The sequence below is a fragment of the Oncorhynchus keta genome, chromosome 35, assembly GCF_023373465.1.
Source record: "Oncorhynchus keta strain PuntledgeMale-10-30-2019 chromosome 35, Oket_V2, whole genome shotgun sequence".
Lineage (NCBI taxonomy): Eukaryota > Metazoa > Chordata > Actinopteri > Salmoniformes > Salmonidae > Oncorhynchus > Oncorhynchus keta.
The window spans coordinates 39600056-39620457 of record NC_068455.1 but is presented as its reverse complement, the minus strand read 5'-3'; the positions used below and the strand labels follow the sequence as shown (position 1 = coordinate 39620457).

The window sequence follows — 20402 nt, the reverse complement described above, 5'->3', positions numbered from 1 at the left end:
AGTATGTACCTGAATGTATAGTTAAAGTGACTATGCACATAAGATAAACAGAGAGTAGCAGCAGCGTAAAAGAGGGGTTGGGGGGAGGCACAAAATGCAAATAGTCCGGGTAAGCATTTGGTTACCTGTTCAGGAGTCTTATGGCTTGGGGGTAAAAACTGTTGAGAAGCCTTTTTGTCCTAGACTTGGCACCGCTTGCCATGCGGTAGTAGAGAGAACAGTATATGGCTGAGGTCTTTGACAATTTTCAGGGCCTTCCTCTGACACCGCCTGGTGTAAAGGTCCTGGATGGCAGGCAGCTTTGCCCCAGTGATGTACTGGGCCGTACGCACTACCCTCTGAAGTGCCTTGCGGTCGGAGGCCGAGCAGTTGCCGTATCATGCAGTGATGCAACCAGTCAGGTTGCAGTTCTATGCTCTCGATGTTGCAGCTGTAGAACCTTTTGAGGATCTCAGGACCCATGCCAAATCTTTTTCATTTCCTGAGGGGGAACAGGCTTTGTCGTGCCCTCTTCACAACTGTCTTAGTGTGTTTGGACCATTCTAGTTTGTTGTTGACGTGGACACCAAGGAATTTGAAGCTCTCAACCTGCTCCACTACAGCCCCGTCGATGAGAATGGGGACGTGCTCGGTGCTCCTTTTCCTGTAGTCCACAATCATCTCCTTGGTCTTCGTTACGTTGAGGGATAGGTTGTTATTCTGGCACCACCCGGCCAGTTCTCTGACCTCCTCCCTATAGGCGGTCTCGTCGTTGTCGGTGATCAGGCCTACCACTGTTGTGTCGTCAGCAAACTTAATGATGGTGTTGGAGTCGTGCCTGGCCACGCAGTCGTGAGTGAACAGGGAGTACAGGAGGGGACTGAGCACTCCAATTTTGAGGATCAGCGTGGCAGATGTGTTGCTACCTACCCTCACCACCTGGGGGCGGCCCGTCAGGAAGTCCAGGATCCAGCTGCAGAGGGAGGTGTTTAGTCCCAGTGTCCTTAGCTAAGTGATGAGCTTTGAGGGTACTATGGTGTTGAATGCTGAGCTGTAGTCAATGAATAGCATTCTCAACATAGGTGTTCCTTTTGTCCAGGTGGGAAAAGGCAGTGTGGAGTGCAATAGAGATAGCATCATCTGTGGATCGGTTTGGGCGGTATGCAAATTGGAGTGGGTCTAGGGTTTCTGGGAGCCGGTGTAGTATGATTCAACCTTAGCCCTGTATTGGCGCTTTGCCTGTTTGATGGTTCGTCGCAGGGCATAGTAGGATTTCTTGTAAGCTTCCGCGTTAGAGTCCCGCATCTTGAAAGCGGCAGCTCTACCCTTTAGCTCAGTGCGAATGTTATCTGTAATCCATGGCTTCTGGTTGGGGAATGTACGTACAGTCACTGTGGGGACGACGTCCTCAATTCACTTATTGATAAAGCCAGTGACTGATGTGGTGTATTCCTCAATGTCATCGGAAGAATCCCGGAACATGTTCCTGTCTGTGAAAGCAAAACAGTCCTGTAGTTTAGCATCTGCCTCATCTGACCATTTTTTTATAGCCCGAGTCACTGGTGATTCCTCCTTCAATTTCTGCTTGTAAGCAGGAATCACGAGGATAGAGTTGTGGTCGGATTTACCAAATGGAGGGCGAGGGAGAGCTTTGTGCACGTCTCTGTGTGTGGAGTACAGGTGATCTAGAATTCTTTCTCCTCTGGTTGCACATTTAACATATTGATAGAGATTCGAACTGATTTAAGTTTCCATGCATTAAAGTCTGCGGCCACTAGGAGCGCCGCCTCTGGGTGAGTGGTTTCCTGTTTGCTTATTTCCGTATACAGCTGGCTGAGTGTGGTCTTAGTGCCGGCATCTATCTGTGGTGGTAAATAAACAGCCACGTAAAGTATAGCTGAGAACTCTCTAGGCAAGTAGTGTGGCCTGCAATTTATCATAATATACTCTGCTTCAGGCGAGCAAAATCTAGAGACTTCCTTAGATTTCGTGCACCAGCTGTTGTTTACAAATATGCACAGATCCCCCCCGTCTTACCGGAGTGTGCTGTTCTATCCTGACGGTGCAGCATGTATCCCGCTAGCTGAAAATCCATGTCGTCATTCAGCCACGATTCCGTGAAACATAGGATACTACAGTTTTTGATGTCCCGTTGGTAGGATACCCTAAATGACCCTCCCTAAGTGTGTGTGACTCACTGGGACTGGGGGAGATGGGGCTTGGGTCAGCTTCCACTGGTGACTGGCTCAATATCTATCTCTACATATCCAACTCAATATATCACACCCATGTCATGTTAATAGTAGACTTTAAACCTATGATTAAACCTGCTAATTATTGTAGATATATTCATGAGATAGTACACTTTAATATGCAGATAATTGGACACACGAGGCGCACAATGATTCCTGTAGGCCCGGCCCGGACATAATTCTGCATAACTACCATGTGTAATAATAATGTATAGAATGACATGTGCTGCCCTTGGTCAGAGTGGCTAAATGCCTGCTGAAGCTTTGGAGAGGGTGAAATGGAGAGAGAGAGAGACAGGCACGGAGAGAGAGAAAGAGAGAGAGAGAGACAGGCACGGAGAGAGAGAAGGAGAGAGGAAGAGAAGGCGTGGCAGAGAGGGAGAGAGAGAGAGACAGGCACGGATAGAGAGAAAGAGAGAGGAAGAGAAGGCGTGGCAGAGAGGGAGAGAGAGAGAGACAGGCACGGATAGAGAGAAAGATAGAGGAAGAGAAGGCGTGGCAGAGAGGGAGAGAGAGAGAGGCATGGAGAGAGAGAAAGAGAGAGGGGAGAGAGGAAGAGAAGGTGTGGCAGAGAGGGAGAGAGAGAGAGACAGGCACGGAGAGAGAGAAAGAGAGAGGGGAGAGAGGAAGAGAAGGTGTGGCAGAGAGGGAGAGAGAGAGAGACAGGCACGGAGAGAGAGAAAGAGAGAGGGGAGAGAGGAAGAGAAGGTGTGGCATAGAGGGAGAGAGAGAGAGACAGGCACGGAGAGAGAGAAAGAGAGAGGGGAGAGAGGAAGAGAAGGCGTGGCAGAGAGGGAGAGAGAGAGAGACAGGCATCGGTAGAGAGAAAGAGAGAGGGGAGAGAGGAAGAGAAGGCGTGGCAGAGAGGGAGAGAGAGAGAGACAGGCACGGAGAGAGAGAAAGAGAGAGGGGAGAGAGGAAGAGAAGGTGTGGCATAGAGGGAGAGAGAAAGGTGCTGTTGGGTTGATTTAACAATAACAAATGTCGCTTCATTATTATTACCTGAGACCGCTAGGAAGAGTTTTTTGGGGGTTTGTTTTCTTCCTGAAGAGAATGAGTGGAACTGTGAGAGAGGGAATAAGAGAGAGGGGAGAGGAGAGTTTGAAGGAACGAGAGGCAGAGAAAAGAACAAGGAGGAAAGGAGTGAAACGAAAGCAGGGGGACAGAGGCTTTGAAACAGTCGTGTGTATATTTAAATTTTTCCCAAGAACATGCAGGCTCTTCTCCCTCCCTCCTCTCTCTCCCTCTCTGCCTGCCTCCTTCGGTGCAGATAGCTCAGCTCCTCCACTCTCTAATTTAATCACGAGCTCGGCATTCACATTGCAAAACAAACACAAATACACACACATGCATGCATGCGTATAAAATTATAGGTTGGGGCCATTTGCAAGGTGCGGAACATTAGTTGCAAATAACTGGATCTCACCGTGCATGAATATAAAATCCCTTCTGCACAAATCACTGATCCTTCTGCTTAATTGAATTAGACCTAAACACTCGCAGCTCCAACCTTTTTTCCCCCCTTTCTTCTCCATTTTCAGCCGTTTCTCCCATTCCTACGCTGCTTAATGAGATTAATTAAGAGACTTGATTGAGATGTCAGGCGAGGGAGATGCAATTACTAACGTTGATGTGACGAAGACACGGGTAACTACTACTAATGACATGACTCAGAGACAGAGAGCGAGAGAGAGGGAGGAAAGAGAAGAGGATAACATTGAGGACAGTTGAGGCAAAGCAAAGCGATAGAAGGATGGGGTAGCGTGTGTGTGTGTGTGTGTGTGTGTGTGTGTGTGTGTGTGTGTGTGTGTGTGTGTGTGTGTGTGTGTGTGTGTGTGTGTGTGTGTGTGTGTGTGTGTGTGTGTGTGTGTGTGTGTGTGTGTGTGTGTGTGTGTGTGTGTGTGTGTGTGTGTGTGTGTGTGTGTGTGGGTGGGCTGGCCGGGGGCTGTGTTTTTATAAAAGGAGGACAGCAGCATGAGGTATTGAGCCACAGAGGAGCCTGCACTCCATTCTGCCCTGAGGGTCCCAAACAGCTCACATGAGTTACCTACCACATGCCCATGCACACACACACACACACAGAAACACAGGCAGACAGTCAATTAACCCTATAACAAACACAGGAGAGGGAGAGTGTTGAATAAACACACAATCCTACAGCTACTGTCCCACATGTTCCAGCCATAGCGAGATTAACCATCGACGTAGCTAATGCTCAGGTCTGGAGATCATTGCTGATTGGTAGGGAGGTGAACAGTGATTTTAAAGGTTTGATAGATATTATCCTTCAGATTCATGTGTGTTTCTGTGTGCACATAGAGTATATGTGTGTGTGTGATGTAATGTGTGTGTGTGTGCACGATTTAACACGTGTGTGTGTGTGTGTGCTTATGCCTGTGTTGGTGTATGTGCGTGATGTAATGTGTGTATGTATGTGTTCCAGGGACAGTAAGCTGACCATGCTACTGAGAGAGTCACTGGGCAACATGAACTGTCGGACCACCATGATCGCCCACATCTCCTCGTCGCCTAGCAACTTCTCTGACACGCTCTCCACCCTCCAGATCGCCTCGCGCCTCCTCCGTATGAAGAAGAAGAAGACCAAAGTCAGTATGGTAGGCATGATCAATTTAGACACATTCAGTCATTAAATCATTCATTCAACCAATATAATCGGTCCATATGACAGAGAGGAATTATCCTTCTCATGCATTTCACAGTTCTTTCTTCTTGGGGCTCAACTTCTAAATGTTCAGATTTGATATTTCAGTTTTTTAAAAACAACACTTTCAGTATTGCTGGAACTTGATGACACAGCATTACAATAACAGGCCAGTAAATGAAACCGAGATTCTAATTGGTTTGTTTCAAAATGTGTTGTTTCTCGCATCCATTTTCACATTCCCTCTCTTCTTCAGCAATACACGTCCAGTTCGTCAGGGGGTGAGAGTTCGTGTGAGGAGGGTCGTATGCGTCGCCCCACCCACCTGAGACCATTCCACTCCCGTAGCTCTGCCGACTCCAACCTTCCCCTGCTGCACCTCTCCAGCGACCCAGATGACTACTCCAGTAGCGAGCAGTCCTGTGACACCGTCATCTACGTGGGCCCCAATGGGGGTGCTATCTCGGACCGTGAGCTGACCGACAACGAGGGTCCGCCAGAGTTTGTCCCCATCATTCCTGCTCTGCTGAAGAGCAAAGCCGAGTCTGGCGTCCTGCCGACTACACCAACTCTACAACAACAACAGCAACAGACAGTACTCTCCCAGACCCAGCCCCAGCCTGCCCCTACACAGACACACACCCAGCCCTCTGCCCTGCCGACACAGTCCCTCACCTCCCTAACCCAGCCCCCACTCCCTCTCCTCCAACCCCTGGGCCAACCCCTGCCCCCTGTGCCAGAGGAAGGAGCGGAGTGTCTCAAGTGCAACACCTTCGCCGAGCTGCAGGAGCGGCTGGAGTGTATCGACGGGAGCGAAGAGGTGGCCAAGTTCCCCTTTGAGGAGGTGCCGGTTAGTAAGGGGGCCAAGTCTGACACCCTGGTCCCCCCTGGGTCTGAGACGGAGCCTACGGGAGGGGTGGGAGTGGAGGTAGAGACCTCCAGGAGGATGTCCAATGACGAGCAGCTCCAGGAGATCAGGGAGGTGGTGGAAGAGGCAGAACTGGCCCAGACCATGATAGAGAGTCTGAGCCTGACCGGCAACAGCAGTGTGACGGGCAGCAGTGGAGCTGGACACACTAACACTAACCCTCTACAGAGGGCCAAGAGCGCCAGCCTCCATGACAGGTCAGATCGGTTTGTTTGTTAAGATCCCCATTAGCGGTTACAAAGCAACAGCTACTCTGCCTAGGGTCCACACAGTGGTCTAAGCCATTCCATCGCAGTGCTAGCTGTGCCACCAGAGATTCTGGGTTCGAGCCCAGGCTCTGTCGCAGCCGGCCGCGACCGGGAGGCTCATGGGGCGACGCACAACTGGCCCAGCTTCGTCCGGGTTGGGGAGGGCTTGGCCGGCAGGGATATCCTATCCACGCACTAGCGACTCCTGTGTCGGGCCGGGCGCAATGCACACTGAACAGGTCGCCAGGTGCACGGTGTTTCCTCCGGCACATTGGTGCTGCTGGCTTCCGGGTTGGATGTGCATTGTGTCAAGAAGCAGTGCGGCTTGGTTGGATTGTGTTTCGAAGGAAGCATGGTTCTCAACCTTCGCCTCTCCCGAGTCTGTACGGGTGTTGCAGCGATGAGACAAGACAGTAACTACTACTAATTGGCGACCACAAAATTGGGGAGAAAAAGGGGGTAAAAAAGTGTATATATATATATTTATTTACAAAAAAACTCAACTTATTGTTCCTTTAGCTTGTATAGTTTTATCGACTGCCTTATAATTTTAATGTCTCTCTTGAAGGTATTTTTGTTTTCAATATCTTCTATTTCTTTTTTATTTCTCTTCCTTTCTATTTGATTGACAGTCGTGAGTCTCTGAGCGCAGGCAGTAGCAGTGATGGTAAGCCCCGCCCCCTGGGTTCTCCTCGGCTGGGCATCGCCTCTCTTACCAAGACCTCTGACTACAGACCTCCTTCCTCACCCTCACAGCGCTGCAAGGTACAGTATCTGTCTCTCACACCTCTACGGTCTTTGCTTGTGCTATTTTACAGTTATTGGGTTGACTTTTACCTCATAAAATGCATTTCCATGAAAATGTACAGTATTGTTGTGAAGCATCTGTGGGTCCTTGAAAAGAACTATAAAAATCCAATATATGATTATGATTATAATCAAGGTCTACACCCAGAAGGGTGTGATGCCGGGAACACCCCCTCTGTCCTGCCAGAGTCTGTCTACTGCAGACAGCCTGGCTGCAGATAGTGGGAGGTCCTCTACAGATTCCCTGCTGCAGCTGGAGTCCCTGTCCAGGACCTCCCCATTGAGAATGAGTCCCCAGGTGCTAAAGCGCACCAACTCCTTGTCTGCCAGCCTGGGGTCGGCTGAGACCCTGTGTGACGATAATGTTCCTCAGATACCTCTGGATGTACGCAGGGACAGTAAGTCTGGCTCTTTATTCTATTACTGTGACAAGTGTTTTTTATGTATGATACTGGTTTCGTACAGCGAATTCATTTCACATTCCTTACATATTTTCCTTTCATTGTCGATCCTCTCTCTTTCTCCTTCCCATATTTCTCTGCCTCCCCCAGCCCCAGTTCCTGCTCTAGCCCTCTGCCCCTCCTCTACCCCAGCCCCAGCAGACCCTCGTTCTCTAGGGGAAGATGAGCTGGTATTCACCCTGGGGTGTGAGGAGGGGCTGGATGTCCGGGGCCTGCTGGAGAGTGGCGGTCGTCCCACTAGCATCATTAGCTTCACCAGCGACTGTTCCGTCACCGCCCTGGCCTCGGGATCCCGCCCTGTCTCCATCATCAGCAGCATCAGCGATGACCTGGAGTGCTACGGAAACCACACTACTGTCATTGCTACGACCACCGGAATGGTCACAATGACAAGCGCCTCAGTTGCCGGGGTGATCGCCATGGCGGAAGTCAGCATGGCGAAGCTTCGCATGGAAGGAGAGGCGATGGCGGCGCTGCCTAGCTGCCGGTCGTCCATCTCATCATGGCTGAGTGAGCTGAGTGCTGGGAGTGACGGGGATCAGTCCCTGCACAGTTTCGGCCAGTCCTATGGACATGGGGAGGCTCTGGCTGAGCTAGACCCCCCACAGGTGCCTCTCTCTGGGGCAGAGGAGCAAGATGAGGTGTCCCTGGGTTCTAGAGGACGGAAGACTCCTGACAGCGACGTAGTGTTGTGTGGAGATGAGAAAGGAACGGAGAAGGAGAAAAGCACCCTGACTAAAGAGAGGCTGAAGAGACTGTCTCCCTCCATGGGTAAGACCAACATTACAGTCTTCAACATCCAGACCCTGGGGGCCTCCAGCAACTTCATCCCCTTCAAGACCAACATCACAGTCCACCCCTGTGTGGCCGTCAAACCCATGGTTATACAGGAGCCCACTATACTGTCCTCCCCTACCAAGACTCACCTGTTGTCCAAGGACCCAGCCAAGCCTGCCCTAGCCCAAGCCCTGGTCTTGGCCTCCATGTCCAGCGATCTCAGCTTCGACGACCCCTGGATGAAGAGAGATGGAGGCGATGTGAGGCCTAAGGAGCTGGTGTGTGAGGTGAAGCCGGAGAAGAGGGTGGTGGAGCCACCAGTCAAGACAGACCCAGCTAAGACCCAGGCCTGGCCCCAGGGTGACAGGGCCAGCAGGGTGGACAGTGGCTACGGAGGGGACCGTTGCAGCTCCAGCAGCGGTGAGACCGTCTCCTCTCCAGACTCCTGTAAGAGGGTGGTGGACGGCTGTGAGATGGTGCTGGTCAGCTCTGGGGAGTGTCTGATGACTCCCGTCTACTCTGCCGACATCCTGCGCACCGCCAGTCTGCCCCGCGGCTGGCACCGGATCAACCGCCACGACGGCCTAGACGAGGACTCACTCCGCTACGGCGCTAATGGAGGAGGGGCAGGGGGGGAGTCTCGGGGCCTAGGGATCACCACCTCCACCCCCTGTAGTCCGAGGGCAACACTGGACCGACGGGGGTCATCCGGGAGACAAGGCCTGTTCTCCCGCCAGAAAGGGATCCCACCGCTGCCACCAGTACGCAAGTCCAGTCTGGACCAGAAGAACCGGTCAGGAGGCCCCCTTAGCCCCCTGCACGCACCCATCCATGGCCTCTCCTTCCTGGGGAGCACCCCGGAGGACCTAGATGGGCTTGGTGGAGGGAAACAGAAGGGGTCTAATGTGGAGAGCAGTAGGTTGTTCAGTGCTAAACTAGAGCAACTGGCTAACAGAACCAACTCTCTGGGGCGGTCCCATGGAGGTCACAGCTCTCTTGGCCCCCACTACGACTGCCTCTCCCTGGAGAGGGGGGAGAGCCTCAGCACCTTGGTCTGGAAGGGGGCAGCCGGAGGGGGGAGGGGGGACTGCAATATGCCCCATCCCGGACGTAGCATCCGCTGTGGCTCAGTGTCATCCTCCTCCCCTAATGGAAACTGTTCCGGTAACAGCCCCGGCAGTGCTCCCAAGTCGCCCAAGTCGAGCCAGTCGAAGATCTCAGCGGTCAGCAAGCTGCTGATGGCCAGCCCTAAGACCCGCAGCCTTTCGGCCTCCAGCACCAAGACACTCAGCTTCTCCACCAAGTCTCTTCCCCAGTCTGTCAACCGCAGCTCCAGTTTGCCTCCCAACGGCAAGACCCAGCCCCAGCCCCAGGGTCAGACCTCCAGCCAGGCCCTGGGACAAAACAAGGAACCCAGCTCTGGCTCCTGGGCCACCCAGTCTCTGAGTCGCAGCCGAGGGGGAGGCCTGGCCGCCAAGCTGCCTCTGAGAGCCGCCAACGGACGCATCTCCGAGCTGCTTCAGGGCAACGGAGGCTCTCGATCCACCAGTCACAACCGAGGAGGAGGCTCCGAAGCTGGGGAGGAGAGGGGTGCTGGAGGAAGTGGAGGTGGAGCAGGTGGTGGAGGGGCACAGGGAGAGGAGAGACCAGTGATGGTCCACACCCTGCCGTCTCCCTACAGTAAGATCACAGCCCCCAAGCGGCCCCAGCGCTGCAGTAGCGGCCATGCCAGTGACAACAGTAGTGTTCTGAGTGGAGAGCTGCCCCCGGCCATGGGGAAGACAGCCCTGTTCTACCACAGCGGGGCCAGCAGTGGCTACGAGAGCATGCTGAGGGACAGCGAGGCCACAGGAAGCACCTCCTCTGCCCAGGACTCTCTGAGCGAACATAGCTCAGCCACCAGCAGCAGCCGCCGTAGCCTCAAGAACAACAAGAAGAGGAACAACAACACAGGTCTGCCCCTTATGCTGCATCCCAGTGAGCACAATACATTTTTTCAACATATTTTCAACCCAAAATACATACTTTCAACGTTATTTTAACGTATTTTTCTCACAGGGTTTCCCTTCCTTTGTGCTTAGTTTTCCTGTTCCATTTATACACTATACAAAACAGTACAGAAATGTATTTAAAGGGTAGCACTACAGATGTTCAATTACCTTTGTTCAACTAACTATAACCTTAGTCACATAGCTTACATCCCTCATACTCAACCTCCAGTTCATGCTCTGTCCTGGGTAGAAATAGAATAAAACCTTTGAATATGAAACACGCCGTCAGGTAAGTAAGGTGAGCAGCCAGGCAGTCAGCCAGGCAGGCAAGGAGGGAGGCAGGCAACCAGGCAGGCAAGGAGGGAGGCAGGCAGGCAGGCAAGGAGGGAGGCAGGCAACCAGGCAGGCAACCAGGCAGGAAATCAGGCAGGCAAGGAGGGAGGCAGGCAGGCAGGCAACCAGGCAGGAAACCAGGCAGGAAACCAGGCAGGCAAGGAGGGAGGCAGGCAACCAGGCAGGCAAGGAGGGAGGCAGGCAGGCAAGCAGCCAGCCAGTCAGGGAGGCGTGTGATAGTTCTCATTCTCTTAAAGTCAGCCATTCTCAGAAGTCACCTTCTCCGAGGATGAGCCTATGCTCCTAAGCCCCACTGCCCAGAGCCAGCCCAGGCATGGTTAAAAACACTGATGAATGAACCCTCTATTCCAGATAACATGTTTGGTTAATAAACTGCCCCATTTCGATATGAATCGCAGCAGCAGCGAAATGTAGCTCACAAGACTTCCATTTATATATATAAAAAAACACATTTGGAAATAAATAACTAAATCAGGTTTCAACCCCTCCTTTCTCCTCACCTCTCAACATATCCCCCTCTCTCCCTCTCCCCTCACCCCCGAGAGGTTGGTAGTGAGAGTGGTCTTGTTGGGCAGACAGATGGCCATTGTCAGGGAGTTCTGTGGGTGGCCTCAAGAAAGCAGTGCACTCTTTAACCCCTGTACCCTCTCCATTCCTCCCTCTGCTCTCCCTTATCCCCCCCCTTCTATGCTGGGACCCCTTTTCATCCCCCTTGCCACCCCCTACCTCTCCAAAGCTACCCTCCATTCCTTTAACTCTCCCTCTCCACTTACACTCCACTTGCCCTCCACCTCTCCCTCTCCCTCTCCTCCCTCCCGTCCAGAGAGGCAGTAAGAGGGAACAGTGATCAGGCTTATCTATGGCTGACTTGGAACCGCAGAACCCGGGCCAACACAGCCCGGCCTGTGGCTGCTCCAGCAGAGAGAGGGAGAGAGAGGAAGCGGGATGGAGGGAGAGGGAGAGAGGCTTGCTTTGGGAAAAACATTTTTTAATCAGGTTTCCAGTTGAGGGTCTCATGTATGGTTGCTCTTTACTGTAATATTGGATTTTCCATTGCTTGGTCTCTCTCTCTCTCTCTCTCTCTCTCTCTCTCTCTCTCTCTCTCTCTCTCTCTCTCTCTCTCTCTCTCTCTCTCTCTCTCTCTCTCTCTCTCTCTCTCTCTCTCTCTCTCTCTCTCTCTCTCTCTCTCTCTCTCTCTCTCTCTCTCTCTCTCTCTCTCTCTCTCTCTCTCTCTCTCTCTGGATGCAGCAGGCAGTAATAAGGTACAAATGGGTGACTTGAAGGTGACTTAGAGCAGATCTGTCTTTGTGACCTTTCTGCTGCCGACAGAGACAAAGAGACAGACAGAACCTTATTAACGTCGCCTCTCCCTTCACCCCGTCCCTGTGTGTGAATCTGATTAAAAAAAAAACGTGTCTGCCAATTTCTATGCAAATGGAAAGTGTGTGTGTGTGTACATTCCAGCACGCTGGTCAGATAAGAGGGCCTGCTAGGCTGACCTGCTAGGCTTAGCTCTCCACCCACCAAATGCTCTTCTCTCTCTACTCTTTTCTATCTCTCTTTCTCTGTTCTCTCTCCCCTCTCATTCTCTGTTCTCTCTCCCCTCTTTCTCTGTTCTCTCTCCCCTCTCTTTCTCTGTTCTCTTCTCCCCTCTTTCTCCGTTCTCTTCTCCCCTCTTTCTCTGTTCTCTCTCCCCTCTCTTTCTCTGTCCTCTCTCCCCTCTTTCTCTGTTCTCTCTCTCCCCTCTTTCTCCGTTCTCTCTTCCCTTTCTTTCTCTGTTCTCTCTCTCCCCTCTTTCTCTGTTCTCTTCTCCCCTCTTTCTCTGTTCTCTTCTCCCCTCTTTCTCTGTTCTCTTCTCCCCTCTTTCTCTGTTCTCTTCTCCCCTCTTTCTCTGTTCTCTCTCTCCCCTCTTTCTCCGTTCTCTCTCCCCTCTCTTTCTCTGTTCTCTTCTCCCCTCTTTCTCTGTTCTCTTCTCCCGTCTTTCTCTGTTCTCTTCTCCCCTCTTTCTCTGTTCTCTCTCTCCCCTCTTTCTCCGTTCTCTCTCCCCTCTCTTTCTCTGTCCTCTCTCCTCTCTTTCTCTCTCCTCTCTCCCCTCTTTCTCTGTTCTCTCTCTCCATTCTTTCTCTGTTCACTCTCTCCCCTCTCTTTCTCTGTTCTCTCTCTCCCCTCTTTCTCTGTTCTCTCTCTCCCCTCTTTCTCTGTTCTCTCTCCATTCTTTCTCTCTCCCCTCTCTTTCTCTGTTCTCTCTCTCCCCTCTTTCTCTGTCCTCTCTCCTCTCTTTCTCTCTCCTCTCTCCCCTCTTTCTCTGTTCTCTCTCTCCCCTCTTTCTCTGTTCTCTCTCTCCCCTCTTTCTCTGTTCTCTCTCTCCCCTCTTTCTCTGTTCTCTTCTCCCCTCTTTCTCTCTCCTCTCTCCCCTCTTTCTCTGTTCTCTCTCTCCCCTCTTTCTCTGTTCTCTTCTCCCCTCTTTCTCTGTTCTCTCTCCTCTCTTTCTCTCTCCTCTCTCCCCTCTTTCTCTGTTCTCTCTCTCCCCTCTTTCTCTGTTCTCTTCTCCCCTCTTTCTCTGTCCTCTCTCCTCTCTTTCTCTCTCCTCTCTCCCCTCTCTTTCTCTGTTCTCTCTCCCCTCTTTCTCTGTTCTCTTCTCCCCTCTTTCTCTGTTCTCTTCTCCCCTCTTTCTCCGTTATCTTCTCCCCTCTTTCTCTGTTCTCTCTCTCCCCTCTTTCTCCGTTCTCTCTCCCCTCTCTTTCTCCGTTCTCTCTCCCCTCTCTTTCTCTGTTCTCTCTCCCTTTCTTTCTCTGTCCTCTCTCCCCTCTTTCTCCATTCTATCTCCCCTCTCTTTCTCTGTCCTCTCTCCCCTCTTTCTCTGTTCTCTTCTCCCCTCTCTGTTCTCTTCTCCCCTCTTTCTCTGTTCTCTCGCTCCCCTCTCTTATCTCCTGTTCGGTTCTGCTGCGTTTTCTCCCTGTCTCTTCTCTCCTCTTTGCTGCTCTCCCCATCTCCCCTCTCAACCGTTCTGTTTTCTCTCTCCTCTCTCCCCCATCCTCCCCCAGGAACTCATGCTAAATACTGGATTGTTGTCGTTTCCAGAAGTCCTACTCAACCAATCCCCCCCCCCCAAAAAAAACCTAGGCCCCTCTCTCCAACCCCTACTCCAATGCTCGACCTAACCCCAGCTCCCACTCCAATGCCAGCCCCTGGCAGAATGGCAGTGTAGGACTCTTGGCTCTGTCATCAGCTATCTGTCCTGGTTTGGTTATCAGCTATTTGCCCTGATGTTTACTCATGGTGCCTTTGTCAAACTAAAGCCTGGTCACGTCCTTGTCAGCAGAACAGAACAAAACAACACGTCAGGTGTAGAGTTGCACTGTGGCTGCGTTTACACAAGCAGCCCAATTCTGATCTTTTCCCAAATATTGGACTTTTGATCAATCAGTTGAATAATTGGGCAAAATATCAGAATTAGGCTGACTGTGTAAACGCAGCCTACTGTATGTTTCTTATTTGTCCTGTAGGTGATGAGCAAGAGAGATACATCCTACTGAATTCTACACATTCTAATGAATGTTTCTTAAAGGCAAACTCAACCCACAAAGGATCTTTTGGTGTTTGTTTCATTAGTCTATTGTTGACACAGTACCAAAATGTTTTGCTTGTCAGCAATCAAGTGGCATACAGTACACTCTGAATGACCTAAAATGATAAATCCAATATTGGTGATTCACAGTCAGGAAAGCCAACCTGTACTGTGATAGTAGTCTAATAGTAGGATTACTATTGAAACAAATAAACTGAGTCAGAAATTCATAAGTTTCAGATTTTCCCCAAAAAGTCACACTTTTTTTTTCCAGAAAAACAACAAAATTGTATGTTCAAAGTCCATAACAGGAGATCACTTTGAGGTCTGGGCTCTTGGCTCTATTATAAAAGAAAAATATCTAATACATTTAGATTTTTGAGAGTAAGTACCCTTTAATTCAAGTGTGCAGAGGCAATTAGCACTATTGTTTGCTTAGCCATGTTTCTGTAGCACATGAGATGGAGTTTGAAAAAGAAATGGCCACTGGATTGACACAAATAATCATGATATCATTCGGACAGGTAGGCATAAGCTACTTTGTAGCTAGTTAACATTTAATAGAGAAGGTTTTTGGGAAAGCCTTTCCATCTACCAGAAGATGGTTAAACCTATTATTAGCATTCCTATATTTTGCCTCTTCCACCCATTTATTGAAACCTGAATGTTTTACTTCATATTCTGAGGCATGTCTTACCTTGCTTCAAAGTAGGATGGAATTAAGAATATATAAATATTTGGACGAGCAATGTCAGAGCGGCATAGGCTAAGATACAGTAGACTAAAATAGTGTACAGTATATACTTATGAGATTAGTAATGCAAAATATGTAAACATTATTAAAGTGGCCAGTGTTCCCTTATTAAAGTGGCCAGTGATTTCAAGTCTATGTATATCAGGGCAGCAGCCTCTAAGGTGCTACTGATGGATATTTAACAGTCTGATGGCCTTGAGATAGAACCTGTACTGACCTCGCCTTTTTAAAAATATTTATTTGATTTTATTTCAGTTACACATGGAGTAAACAATAAACAAGTCAATAACACAGTAGGGGGGGAAAAAGAGTCTATATACATTGTGTGCAAAAGGCATGAGGAGGTAGGCGAATAATTACAATTTAGCAGATTAACACTGGAGTGATAAATGATCAGATGGTCATGTGCAGGTAGAGATACTGGTGTGCAAAAGAGCAGAAAATTAAATAAATAAAAACAGTATGGGGATGAGGTAGGTAAATTGGGTGGGCTATTTACCGATGGACTATGTACAGCTGCAGCGATCGGTTAGCTGCTCAGATAGCAGATGTTTAAAGTTGATGAGGGAGATAAGTCTCCAACTTCAGCGATTTTTGCAATTCGTTCCAGTCACAGGCAGCAGAGAACTGAAAGGAAAGGCGGCCAAATGAGGTGTTGGCTTTACGGATGATAAGTGAGATACACCTGCTGGAGTGCGCGCTACGGGTGGGTGTTGCCATTGTGACCAGTGAACTGAGATAAGGCGGAGCTTTACCTAGCATGGACTTGTAGATGACCTTGAGCCAGTGGGTCTGGCGATGAATATGTAGCGAGGACCAGCCGACTAGAGCATACAGGTCGCAGTGGTGGGTGGTATAAGGTGCTTTAGTAACAAAACGAATGGCACTATGATAAACTGTATCCAGTTTGCTGAGTAGAGTATTGGAAGCTATTTTGTAGATGACATCGCCGAAGTCGAGGATTGGTAGGATAGTCAGTTTTACTAGGGTAAGTTTGGCGGCGTGAGTGAAGGAGGCTTTGTTGCAAAAGAAAGCCGACTCTAGATTCGATTTTAGATTGGAGATGTTTGATATGAGTCTGGAAAGAGAGTTCAGGTACTTATAGATGTCCACATATTCTAGGTCGGAATCATCCAGGGTGGTGATGCTAGTTGGGCGTGCGGGTGCAGGCAGTGAACGGTTGAAAAGCATGCATTTGGTTTTACTAGCGTTTAAGAGCAGTTGGAGGCCACGGAAGGAGTGTTGTATGGCATTGAAGCTCGTTTGGAGGTTAGATAGCACAGTGTCCAAGGAAGGGCCAGAAGTATACAGAATGGTGTCGTCTGCGTAGAGGTGGATCAGGGAATCGCCCGCAGCAAGAGCAACATCATTGATATATACAGAGAAAAGAGTCGGCCCGAGAATTGAACCCCGTGGCACCCCCATAGAGACTGCCAGAGGACCGGACAACATGCCCTCTGATTTGACACACTGAACTCTGTCTGCAAAGTAGTTGGTGAACCAGGCAAGGCAGTCATTAGAAAAACCGAGGCTACTGAGTCTGCCGATAAGAATATGGTGATTGAGAGTCGAAAGCCTTGGCCAGGTCAATGAAGACGGCTGCACAGTACTGTCTTTTATCGATGGCGGTTATGATATCGTTTAGTACCTTGAGCGTGGCTGAGGTGCACCCGTGACCGGCTCGGAAACCAGATTGCACAGCGACGAAGGAACGGTGGGATTCGAGATGGCCTTCTGGATGATAGCGGGGTGAACAGGTAGTGGCTCGGGTGGTTGTTGTCCTTGATGATCTTTTTGGCCTTCCTGTGACATCGGGTGCTGTAGGTGTCCTGGAGAGTAGGTAATTTGCCCCCTGGTGATGTGTTGGTCAGACTACACCACCCTCTGGAGAGCCCTGCAGTTGCGGGCGGTGCAGTTGCCGTACCATGCGGTGACACAGCCCGACAGGATGCTCTCAATTGTGCATCTGTAAAAGTTTGTGAGGGTTTTAGGTGTCAAGCCAAATTTCTTCAGCTTCCGGAGGTTGTAGAGGTGCTGTTGCGCCTTCTTCACCACACTGTCTGTGTGGGTGGACCGTTGCAGTTTGTCAGTGATGTGTACGCCGAGGAACTTGAAGCTTTCCGCCTTCACCACTGCTGTCCTGTCGATGTGGATAGGGGGGTGCTCACTCTGCTGTTTCTTGAAGTCCACGATCAGAAGTATAAGTAGGGGTTAAGAAGTGAGTATACACAATGCCCAATGAAAGTGGGTATACGGTGTATACCTGCGTATAGCCTCCACTACACCACTGGTTACATATCTTGAAAACATGATTGCTGACAAGCCAAACATTTTGGAACTATGTCAACAATGGTCTAATGAAACTAATACCAAAATATTAGTTTTCCTTTATTGTGATATATGTTTTTCAATGTTGAATTGTTCAACATTGTTGCTTTGGCAACACAATAATGTGAATAAAGCATATACATGGAAATTGAAATGGGAACAACAATACCAAAAAGTATTCTTTTCCCGGTGTCCCCATTAACTGTGTGCGTGTATGTGTCTGTGTCTTTTGCTGTGTGTGTGTGTGTGTGTCTTTCTCTGTATGTGTGTGTGTGTCCAGGTACCCAGCGTCGTCGTCTGATTCCCAGCCTGACCCTGGACTCGTCCTCTCTGATCAGGAAGCCCGCCATCAGCTCCAGCGTACGCTGGGTAGACGGCCCGCTAAGCCCCGCCCCCAGGGGAACCACAGAACCCTTCGAGATAAAGGTCTACAAGATAGACGACGTGGAGCGCCTGCAGAGGAGGAGAGAGAAAGGAAACAAGGTGAGAGAGAGGGATGGCGCCGCAGAGTTAAGATGGCGGGATGTCTGACGTTTTACATGCACCCGACCAATTGTGCTATTTTGTTAGTTTTTTTGCGTTGTTTAACTTTATATTTTTACTTATTTTGTACATAATGTTGCTTCTACCGTCTCTTATCACTGAAAATAACTTCTAGACATCAGAACTGGAATTACTCACCACAGACTGGAAGAAGCTTTTTATTTTAAGGAATCCGGCAAGAAGGATATACTGCTCTCCCGGGAACAGGCCCAAATCCAAGTCCTTTGCGTGAAGAAAAGGCGACAGATCTGAGAATCCGTAGGCGAGCGAGTAAACTCCCACTGCCTTCCATTCTACTTGCTAACATGGAATCATTGGAAAATTAAATTGATGACCTACGATTACGATTATCCTACCAACGGGACATTAAGAACTGTAATATGTTTCACCGAGTCGTGGCTGAACGATGACACAGATAATATAGAGCTGGCTGGATTTTCCATGCACCGGCAGAACAGAGGTGCTACGTCTGGTAAGACGAGGTGGGGGTGTGTGTCTCTTTGTCAATAACAGCTGGTGCGCAATGTCTAATATTAAAGAAGTTTCAAGGTATTGCTTGAGGTAGAGTACCTTATGATAAGCTGTAGACCACACTATTTAGCAAGGGAGTTCTCATTTATATTATTCGTAGCCGTCTATTTACCACCACAGACCGATGCTGGCACTAAGAAAATGCTCATCCAGAAGCGGCACTCCTAGTGGCTGGGGACTTTAATGCAGGCAAACTTAAATCAGTTTTACCATATTTTTACCAGCATGTCACATGTGCAACCAGAGAAAAAAAACAGACCACCTTTACTCCACACAGAGATGCATACAAAGCTCTCCCCCACCCTCCATTTGGCAAATCTGACCATAATTCTATCCTCCTGATTAACTAAAGCAGGAAGTATCAGTGACTCGCTCAATACGGAAGTGGACAGATGACGCAGATGCTATGCTACAGGACTGTTTTGCTAGCAGACTGGAATATGTTCTGGGATTCATCCAATGTCAGTGAAGAGTATACCACTTCAGTCATCGGCTTCATCAATAAGTGCATCGACGACGTCGTCCCCACAGTGACCGTACCTACATATCCCAACCAGAAGCCATGGATTACAGGCAACATCCGCATCGAGCTAAATGCTAGAGCTGCCACTTTCAAGGAGCTGGACACTAATCCGTACGCTTATGAGAAATCCCGCTATGCCATCAGACGAACCATCAAACAAGCAAAGCATGAATACATGATTTTAATTGAATCCTACTACACCGGCTCTGATGCTTGTCGGATGTGGCAGGGCTTGAAAACTATTACGGACTACAAAGGGAAACCCAGACGCGAGCTGCCCAGTGACGCGAGCCTACCAGACAAGCTAAATGCCTTCATGCTCAATTCGAGGCAAGCAACTCTAAGGCATGCACGAGAGCACCAGCTGTTCTGGATGACTGCATATGACAATAATGCTCTCGGTAATCGATGTGAGCAAGATCTTTAAACATTCACAAAGCAGCAGGGCGAGATGGATTACCAGGACGTGTATTCAAAGCAAGCACGGACCAACTGGCAAGTGTCTTCACTGACACTTTCAACCTCTCCCTCAATGAGTCTGTAATACCTATATGTTTCAAGCAAACCACCATAGTCCCTGTGCCCTGTGCCTAAATTATTACCACCCCGTGGCACTCACATCGGTAGCCATGAAGTGTTTTGAAAGGCTGGTCATGGTTCACATACTCCCGGATACCCTAGACCCACTCCAATTCGCATACCGGCCCAACAGATGCACAGATGATGCAATCTCAATCGCCACTGCTCTTTCCCACCTGGACAAAAGGAAAACTTACGTGAGAATGCTGTTCATTGACTACAGCTCAGCGTTCAATACCATAGTGCCCATGAAGCTCGTCACTAAGCTAAGGACCCTGAGACTAAATACCTCCCTCTGCAACTGGATCCTGGACTTTCTGATGGACCACCCCAGGTGGTAAGGGTAAGGAACAACACGTCTGCCATGCTGATCCTCAACACTGGGGTACCTCAGGGGTGTGTACTTAGTCCACTCCTGTACTCCCTGTTCACCCACGACTGCGTGTCCAAACACAACTCCAACCTCTCCCTCAATGTGAATAAGACAAAGGAGCTGATCGTGGACTACAGGAAAAGACGGGCCGAACAGGCCCCCATTAACAACAACGGGGCTGTAGTGGAGCGGGTTGAGAGTTTCAAGTTTCTTGGTGTCCACATCACCAACGAACTATCATGGTCCAATCACACCAAGACAGTCGTGAAGAGGGCATGACGAAAACCTTTCCCCCTCAGGAGACTGAAAAGATTTGGCATGGGTCCCCAGATCCTCAAAAAGTTCTACAGCTGCACCATCGAGAGCATCCTGACCGGTTGCATCACCGCCTGGTATGGCAACTGCTCGGCATCTGAGCGTAAGGCGCTACAGAGGGTAATGCGTATGGCCCAGTACATCACTGGGGTCAAGCTTCCTGCCAACCAGGACCTATATTATAGGCGGTGTCAGAGGAAGGCCCATAAAATTGGCAGAGACTCCAGTCACTCAAGTTATAGACTGGGTGACAAGTCTGGGGCAAGCGTTACCAGAGCGCAAAGTCTAGCACCAAAAGGCTCCTTAACAGCTTCTACCCCCAAGCCATAAGACTGCTGAACAATTCATCAAATGGCCACCGGACTATTAGATTGACCCCACTCCATTTGTTTTGTACACTGCTGCTACTCGCTGTTTATTATCTATGCA

The 20402-nt window shown here is 49.7% G+C and overlaps 1 protein-coding gene across 2 annotated transcripts in view; it reads left to right on the top strand.

Moving 5' to 3' along the window:
- The window catches only part of kif26ba (kinesin family member 26Ba), a 179250-nt gene that overhangs the window by 139043 nt on the left and 19805 nt on the right, over nt 1-20402 (top strand). Inside the window, exons 12-17 of one of the 2 annotated variants that reach the window (XM_052496991.1) lie at nt 4675-4837; nt 5150-6018; nt 6702-6834; nt 7013-7274; nt 7428-10067; nt 17390-17592. In XM_052496991.1, coding sequence (XP_052352951.1) covers nt 4675-4837; nt 5150-6018; nt 6702-6834; nt 7013-7274; nt 7428-10067; nt 17390-17592 — 4270 coding nt within the window. Of the gene's footprint in view, nt 1-4674; nt 4847-5149; nt 6019-6701; nt 6835-7012; nt 7275-7427; nt 10068-17389; nt 17593-20402 lie in introns of both variants that reach the window. The other variant, XM_052496990.1, reaches the window with a different exon arrangement.